Genomic DNA, 8,456 nt, shown 5'->3' on the forward strand with positions numbered 1-8,456 from the left:
ACACCGATGACGCGGGCGGTCTTCACTTGAACGACTCTAACTTTGTCAAATAAGCACCAATCTGGGTCAAACAAAGCTAGCTAGATAGCCAATGAGCTGGGCTCTACGGGAGTATCTGGAAACCCTGTATCTGTCATAAAATGTAGCTACTAACCTTGTGCGACAGCATGCCTTTTCCTTTTGGACAAAAAATATAAGAATATTCAGAGTTATGAAGTTATGAACTTATAATATGGCTACTAATACTGGAGAAGCTAAATCAAAGTTCAAGTATACAGATTTGACGATATTCTTGCAGAAAATGTTAATATGAATGCAAATGTCTACTTCACGATTTGCCGAAATGTACCTGGGTGACTTCACACTTAATGTCATGTAGCTCGCTCATACTTCAAGTTATCCTTCTAAAACTTTGCATGCACACTTCTGCCATCGTGTGGACACCATCGGAATTACAACCAGAGTGATGGCTAAAACTGGGACCTTTCTCTTGCATTTCAAAGACGGTGGTAGAACAGAACCGGTTGTTTTTTTCTTTGTATTTTCTTCTACCAGATCTATTGTGTTATATTCTCCTACATTCAGAGTGTTTGTAGAGTGTTTGTAAGATTCATTGTTACTGTATATTTTATTTTAACCTTAATTTATCTAGACAAGTCAGTTAAGAACAAATTCTTATTTACAGTGACAGCCTACAGGGGAACAGTGGGTTAACTGCCTTGTTCAGGGGCAGAACAACATATTTTTACCTTGTCAGCTCCGGGATTCAATCCAGCAACCTTTACGGTTACTGGCCCAATGCTCTAACCACTAGGCTACCTGCTGCCCCAGGTAGCATGTAAGAGATCTTATTAAAGTAAATAGTAGGCTGTTGTTTGTTATTGGTGAGGCAACTTGTAGACCAACCAGGTAATGTGCAATATTTCTCTTTGATGTGTTTTAATTTGTGTGTGTGTGTATTGTAACACATGATGAGAGGACAAAAGAGGTAGGGTGGAAAGTTAAAGGAGGTCAACTCATAGGGAAGGGAGCATGAGCCAACCAGGGACATTCCAGTTGCACCTGTATATGGCAGGAATTAGGTGTAGTTAATCACATGATCCGAAATTACCTGTTTCTGTTTTTATATGTTCCGATTGTGTGACCTATTGCCATGGTGATAGTCAAAGGAATGAGATCCCAGGTCAGTGTACCTTGGTCTGTGCACTCTGTGATTATGAACACCTAGTCAGCCTGAGAGAATGTGATCAAGGGGCATAAAATAATCCAGCGCTTCAATAAAAGTATAATGTTTTCGAGGTCCAATCATATCTTTGCAGGCAACAGTGATTATGATGAATCTGTATCAGAGATGTTCAAGGATCAATGGCATGAACTGAATTGGTGAACTGAACCGTGACATCGAGCATATGTTATGGAAAGATGGAAAGTGAAAGGTTCTAGGATGTGCGTTGAATTTGAGCAGGTAGTATGAAGCAGGGAGAGACAAAAAGGGTCATTTGAATCCAGTTTTAATTCTATTAAATGTATGGATTACAAAAATGATTCCTTACATTATTCAGATCCGAAGTTAATGCCAATACCATTATTTCATTATCAATACCGGTGCACACTAAAGCTCTGTTTGAATCTATATACACAAGCACAATGCCAAGCCATGTCAGTTTGGCAAAATTAGAAGAGCAATTTATCACAGCTTTCTCACTAATCCTTGTTTGGTTCAGTTGAGAATATCATCAAAGTTCATTACTTAGTTTTAGATAGAACCATTCTCATGATTTTCATTCAATTCTATTTATTAGTATCAATTTAAACTTCAAGGTAACCTTTTCTCTTTCCCACTGGGTTCTTCTTTTTCTCCTTTATTCTCTTTGAGCTTTTCTTTATTTCCTCCTCTTCTCTTTTCTTTCTATTTGCCATTTCCTTCTTTTTCTCTTTTCTACTCTGTCCTCCTAACATACTCTTCTTTTCACCTTCTCTGCTCTCCTCCAATTCCATTTTCTTCCTTTTGTCATGTTCACTGATCTTTTCCCCTCTCTCTCTCGTTCTCTTGAAGCAAAAACATGTTGTTGTTTCCTCTGGGGTGGCTGACAGTCTGTTCTGAAACGTCTTAGCGGAACTGGGAGAGTTACTGTGGTTAGTTTGACTCATCGTTGTCACATCACGATCCTCTCCTAACTGTGCCACTTCAACCTGTATTGTCTTTAGCTCACCACCATTTCTTTTTGCTGTTCTATCATCCCCAGTGTCATCTATTATTCTACCTGGCTTTGTCTTTGCTGCACCATCTCTATTCCCCTTTCTCTCATTATTATCTCTATCTCTGTCCGTCACAACCGCATCCTTTCTACTCATCACATCACCCTCTGTTCCATTTTCCAAGACATTATCTACATCCACAACGACATCCTCCCGTTTCTTTGCCTTATCTCTTTGATTCTGTCCAGCTTCATCCACAACAACATCCTCCCGTTTCTTTGCCTTATCTCTTTGATTCTGTCCAGCTTCATCCACATCAACATCCTCCCCTTTCTTTGCCTTATCTCTTTGATTCTGTCCAGCTTCATCCACAACAACATCCTCCCGTTTCTTTGCCTTATCTCTTTGATTCTGTCCAGCTTCATCCACATGAACATCCTCCCTTTTCTTTGCCTTATCTCTTTGATTCTGTCCAGCTTCATCCACATGAACATCCTCCCTTTTCTTTGCCTTATCTCTTTGATTCTGTCCAGCTTCATCCACAACAACATCCTCCCTTTTCTTTGCCTTATCTCTTTGATTCTGTCCAGCTTCATCCACAACAACATCCTCCCTTTTCTTTGCCTTATCTCTGTGATTCTGTCCAGCTTCATCCACATCAACATCCTCCCTTTTCTTTGCCTTATCTCTTTGATTCTGTCCAGCTTCATCCACATCAACATCCTCCCTTTTCTTTGCCTTATCTCTTTGATTCTGTCCAGCTTCATCCACATCAACATCCTCCCTTTTCTTTGCCTTATCTCTTTGATTCTGTCCAGCTTCATCCACAACATCCACAACAATATGCTCCCTTTTCTTTGCCTTATCTCTTTGATTCTGTCCACCTTCCTCATTTTCTTCCAGTTCTCCTTTTACACCATGACCCTCTTCCCTGCTCCCTTCATCATTCATTTGCATCTCAACATTGGCCACTTCACCTTCCTGTTCTTTTTGTCCAACAACATCATCCTCTACTTCCTGTTCTTTCTCTCCATTAAAAGAATCATCTTTATCATCAGTAGCAGCAACGTTATCCTCTCCACTCATATCTTTTATGTTCATCTCTCTAATCATATCAACAACCTTTCCATCATTTTTCTGTCTTTCCTCTGGGACAACTTCTGTTCTCCCTACCAAGTCAACTGGATTGATAGATTGATTTGATTGAACTTTTCTCTCTTCTTCTTCGCTTGTTCCGCTGGCTCCCGTCTCAATGGAACAGGACGGAGTAGATTGTTGAGAGTCACTGAGTGAACATTTGTGATCGGTTCCATGGTTCTTCTGACGATCTGGAGAATCCACTTAGAAGCAGAGGGAAAATGTGACAGAGTGACAGAGGTAAGTTAGTGTGATGTATCAAACAGAGGAATGTTTGACCTTTATGGAGAAGAAGAATCACATGAATGACACGGATCAAATATAACCACATAGATAAAAAAGATCATTCACATTTGTTAACTTACATTTCCTGTACATCAGCAGGTACGCGCTCTGGGACCTACAGTAATGGAATAATAATTAGTTACTTCAAGGCCTTCCTAATTTGACAATTATACTTCATTAAATGGACACAAGTTTGCAAATAAAGCGCACCCACATCTATATTTACCTAAAACTCTCATCTTGTTGAAATGGTTTTGAATTGAGCTGTAAGACAGGAGCAGCAGTGTTCAACTTTAACTAGGGATGGTATGCACGTTCAGGAAGTAGAAGGGTGGTATATACTAGATTTTAAAAAGCTAAGTATCCCTTACCTGTCTGACGTAGGTGTCATCGAACACATACCAGTTGTGATTCTGATAGGACTTGATTTTAGCTGTGTAATGTCCACCTCTTAGACTTCCCACATGGTCCACAACTGCATAGAGTTCATAGTCACAGTCCTGTTCAGAGACATGGAGTAAATCAAAAGGTCGGCCATGAACAGGAAAATCACTGAGCTTCTTCAGATAGGGCCAAAAGTAGGAAGAGGTACAGAGAGGAGGAGGGCTATAAAGGAACACACTGAAAACACATATTACAATTCTACTCTATTTTTAAAAGCAATTAACATAACTACCTAAGTTATACAACCTAATAAAAATGACCCGTTCAAGGAAGAACGTTTTATAGTTACCTTCGTCTGTAACGTGTGAGGCACCTCCACACAGCTCTCAATTTTGACATATGACATCCTGTTGTAGTCAAACTCAAACCTCTTGAGGAGCAGAGTCAGAATCTCTGGGGGATGTACTATCTTACATGCCTGGAGACACAAAACATACTATCACGCCTCTAGAAGAAGACCCAGTAACATAGTCTTTTTCACAATGTTACCTTTTTAAGAAGCTTTTTATACAATTTTCGATGTAGCATATTGATTGAGTATTGATTGTATACTAATACTCACAAGGATTGCATCTGTTTTCCCATCGCAGTAGTCACAGTACATCTGATTGTCACCACTGACAGTTGAAGACTTGAAAAAATTCTCAAAACCATCTCTCTGAATAAACAAACAAAACTGTATCTTGCACCTCCAACTTCAGCAGCCCAGCGGTACAGTGTTATTCGCCTCAACCAATTTGTCACAAAATATCAAATGTTGGCATTATTATCATACGATATAAGGCAAAATGTAATTAATTTGCTTTTTTCCACAAATTCCAACATACAGTAAATACATTCTCACTGAACGAATATGCTGTTAATTAAAAACATTTAACTAGATGTATATATTTTTTTTACAATACAAAATTTGCACATACCAACTACAATTAAATATCATTAAGACACATTGCATACTACATGGCATTTGAAGTATTAGATAGCCCTGTATGTAGAACATGTGAGAGTTGCTATGATAGGTGAATTAGGCGTTTCCCTACCACACTGTAGTAGTAGTTGTTATCTTCCATTGAGAGTGGCACAGTCCAAAATGGACCAACTTCGTCACTGTTCACATGACGGTTAGATATAGAACAGGTGGCAGTGTGCTTCAAATGTCCTTGAAATATCTAAAAACAAAGTTTTGTCAGTCTTGTAATTTCATAACTTCTACACATTGAATTGCACCTACATTTGTTGAGCGAAGCAGTACCTTAGACACATCCGGATTGACCTTGCTTAAAATCTTCTCAAAATATTCAGCAGCATCACCTTGCTCGAACACTGCATTAGAAGCAATCAAATCAAGTAATGGTACACCAATGACTTCATGAATGGTAGGCCTACACTCATTCAGGCAATGGGTTATACGTCAAAGAATACTCTTTTCAATTGTATCGTCAAATACCGTGCTATTAAAGTGCCTGTACACCTATGCTGATACATTAAATGCAGATTATTTCTCAGCTCTGATACTTTTGCTTGACTTACCCTTTTCAATGCCCAGTTTCGATGTGACATCTTTAGTGTGAGCTTGTTTTTTCTTTAAAGTCTCAAACAAACATTTCAGCTGAAGATCAAAAGTGTTCTGTTCAACATTATCCTGCTCTTGGCTGTAAGGAGACATTTAAGAACTATAAATTGTTATATTTATTAGCAACATCTCTTAATAACTTATTGGAAGTTAAGATTCGTATTATTATTGTCAATAGCCAATAAATTTACTCTTACAGCCACTAGGGAGAGAGGCTACTTGGTTACTGTATATCTCCAAAAGTGCATGGCTTGTTATCAATTTTGAAAAGCTTTTGACAATTGCCAATAAATAGCCTGGCTTTTTTTTGTATTCCCAACAGAAAATGTGACAGAAGAGTAGGAGTACCCAAACCTTTCCACAGCCTCTCTGAAGCCCTTAGTCATGAAGAAGACCTGCAGAACACTGTTCAAATAACAGGTTGCCCCTTGATTGTGCAAACCATAATAGAGTATGGTTTTACTGTCTAAAATAAGGACAGAATATGAATAATTAGTGGCATGATGACTGACAGAGGCAGCTCATACAGTAGCTATATTGTGTTGCGTCGTCTAGGCTAGGCTTAATACTGTATATGTCGCTATGCAATGTTTCGTGTGTGTAGGCCAGTGGTGGAAAAAGTATCCAATTGTCATACTTGAGTAAAAGTAAAGAGACCTTAATATAAAATATCTAAAGTGAAAGTCACCCAGTAAAATACTACTTGAGTAAAAGTAAAAAAGTATTTGTTTTTAAATATACTTAAGTACCAAAAGTAAATGTAATTAATAAAATATACTTTAGTATCAAAAGTAAAAGTAGCAATAATTTCAAATCCCTTATACTTCAGAAAACCAGACGGCACCATTTTCTTGTTTTTTTTATTTACGGATAGCCACGGGCACACTCCAACACTCAGACATCATTTTCCAATGAAGCATTTGTGCTTATTGAGTCCGCCAGATCAGAGGCAGTGTGGATGACCAGGGATGTTCTTTTGATAAGTGCGTGCATTGGACTATTTTCCAGTCCTGCTAAGCATTCAAAATGTAACAAGTACTTTTGGGTGTTAGCGAAAATGTATGGAGTAAAAACTACATTATTTTCTTTATGAATGTAGTGAAGTAAAAGTAAAAGTAGTCAAAAATATAAATAGTAAATTAAAGTACAGATACCCACAAAAACGACATAAGTAGTACTTCAAAGTATTTTTACTTAGTACTTTACACCACTGGTGTAGGCCTATATATGATATAGGCAGTGGCTAAAGTACTTAGGTAAAAATACTTTAAAGTACTACTTAAGTCGTTTTTTGGAGTATCTGTACTTTACTTTATTATTTATATTTTTAACAACTTTCACTTTTACTTCAATACATTCCGAACGAAAATAATTTACTTTTTCTCCATACATTTTCCCTGACACCCAAAATTACTCTTTACATTGTGAATGTTTAGCAGGACAGGAAAATGGTCCAATTCACGCACTTACCAAGAGAACACTGGTCATCCCTGCTTCCTCTGATCTGGCGGAGTCACTAAACACAAATGAATCGTTTGTAAATTATGTGTTGGAGTGCTGGTGTGCCCCATTTTTAAAACAAGAAAATGGCGCCACCTGCTTTGCTTAATATAAGAAATGTGAAATTATTTATACTTTTACTTTTGATACTTAAGTATATTTTAGCAATTACATTTACTTTTGATAGTTAAGTATATTTAGAACCAAATACTTTTAGATTTTTAATCAAGTAGGATTTTACAGGGTGACTTTCACTTTTACTTGAGTAACTTTCTATTGAGGTATTTATACTTTTACGCAAGTATGACAATTGGGTACTCTTTCCACCACTGGATAAAGGTAGCCTACGGTGTCTCTCAAACCCCAATATTTGTATGTGCATGTAAATGTCTATTATTTCAGTTGTATGACTGCCATTTGGAACTAATAAAGTAGAGTTCTTTGTCGAGTTCAAATGTATAATAGGCCTACCTGTGTTCACGTTCTCATTTGGATAATAGTGTTGGTGCATCGTGTCTAAATAATCCATACCCTCGTCCGCTTATGATCTGTTGAACGGAAAACATGGGACTTTGTTAAATTGTTTGATTACATTCGTCCTTCGAATTCACATCTTGAAGGTTTACACGAACGATAGGAGAAACGAGTCTACTACTATTTGATCAATAAATAAACGGACTCAAGTTAAACAGCTGTCATTGGAAAGAAGGAACATTTTGATTCGAGATTGATCTGTTCTGCGTTCTGAGTGTTTCTTTGACAATTTTTACATTGCAAGGTAGCGGAATAGTTTAGTGAAATTGACTTAAAACCTACCAGTATCCTTGAATAGAAACAGCGGCTTAGAATAGATATTATTGGTGCGCTTTGGTCTATGGTTATTTGTTGTCAGCTTCGAAGAAAACGAAAGCTATTTCGTGCAACTGCCATCTCTCCGAGTCCTAAAACATCACTTTCTATTTCAGCTACTCCTTCCTGTCAGTCAACAGAACGATATCATCTGAAGGTGTAACCTATTCTGCGTTGGCCATTTCAATTTATTATATCGCCCTGTCCATTGATATAACTGATAAATGCCTCATTATGTTCAAGATACAACTGTATTATCCATCATCACATGAATAGCCATCAGTGTGTTTGTTTATTTATTTTATTTAACCTTTATTTAACTAGGTAAGACAGTTAAGAACAATGACAACTGCTGTGCAAATGCTGAAGAGATCGTCGGTCAGTCTAGCTGTTTTATCATTGTTTTGACAGGCCTACTTAGTCATAGTGTGAACTTGGCAATCATTCATATCGCACCATGCAAGTCCCT

General features: G+C 37.6%; 1 protein-coding gene across 2 annotated transcripts; it reads right to left on the bottom strand.

Moving 5' to 3' along the window:
• Positions 1-1,494: 1,494 nt before the first annotated feature.
• Positions 1,495-8,106, bottom strand: LOC115198386 (uncharacterized protein DDB_G0290685). Of its 2 annotated transcripts, XM_029760289.1 has the most exons (13): positions 7,955-8,106; positions 7,610-7,686; positions 5,993-6,104; positions 5,596-5,717; positions 5,318-5,388; positions 5,106-5,234; positions 4,628-4,723; positions 4,355-4,483; positions 3,993-4,121; positions 3,848-3,885; positions 3,702-3,736; positions 3,000-3,539; positions 1,495-2,942 (listed from the first exon to the last, which is right to left on the bottom strand). In XM_029760289.1, exons 2-13 carry the CDS (start codon positions 7,665-7,667, stop codon positions 1,810-1,812), a joined length of 2,592 nt encoding a protein of 863 aa, XP_029616149.1. In that variant the 5' UTR covers positions 7,668-7,686; positions 7,955-8,106; the 3' UTR covers positions 1,495-1,809. The 2 variants fall into 2 exon arrangements, with proteins under 2 accessions (XP_029616149.1, XP_029616148.1); XM_029760288.1 differs by having other exon boundaries at positions 1,495-3,539; positions 7,955-8,105.
• Positions 8,107-8,456: the final 350 nt, after the last annotated feature.

Source organism: Salmo trutta, chromosome 8 (assembly GCF_901001165.1).
Source record: "Salmo trutta chromosome 8, fSalTru1.1, whole genome shotgun sequence".
Lineage (NCBI taxonomy): Eukaryota > Metazoa > Chordata > Actinopteri > Salmoniformes > Salmonidae > Salmo > Salmo trutta.

Excerpts from the sequence above, each read along its gene's own strand:
- LOC115198386 (XM_029760288.1), bottom strand. The coding sequence starts at position 7,667 with ATGGATTATTTAGACACGATGCACCAACACTATTATCCAAATGAGAAC. Across the intron at positions 5,718-5,992 it reads TTCAGAGAGGCTGTGGAAAG|CCAAGAGCAGGATAATGTTG; the intron begins GTTTGGGTACTC and ends GTCTCCTTACAG. Across the intron at positions 4,484-4,627 it reads GGAAAACAGATGCAATCCTT|GCATGTAAGATAGTACATCC; the intron begins GTGAGTATTAGT and ends TTGTGTCTCCAG.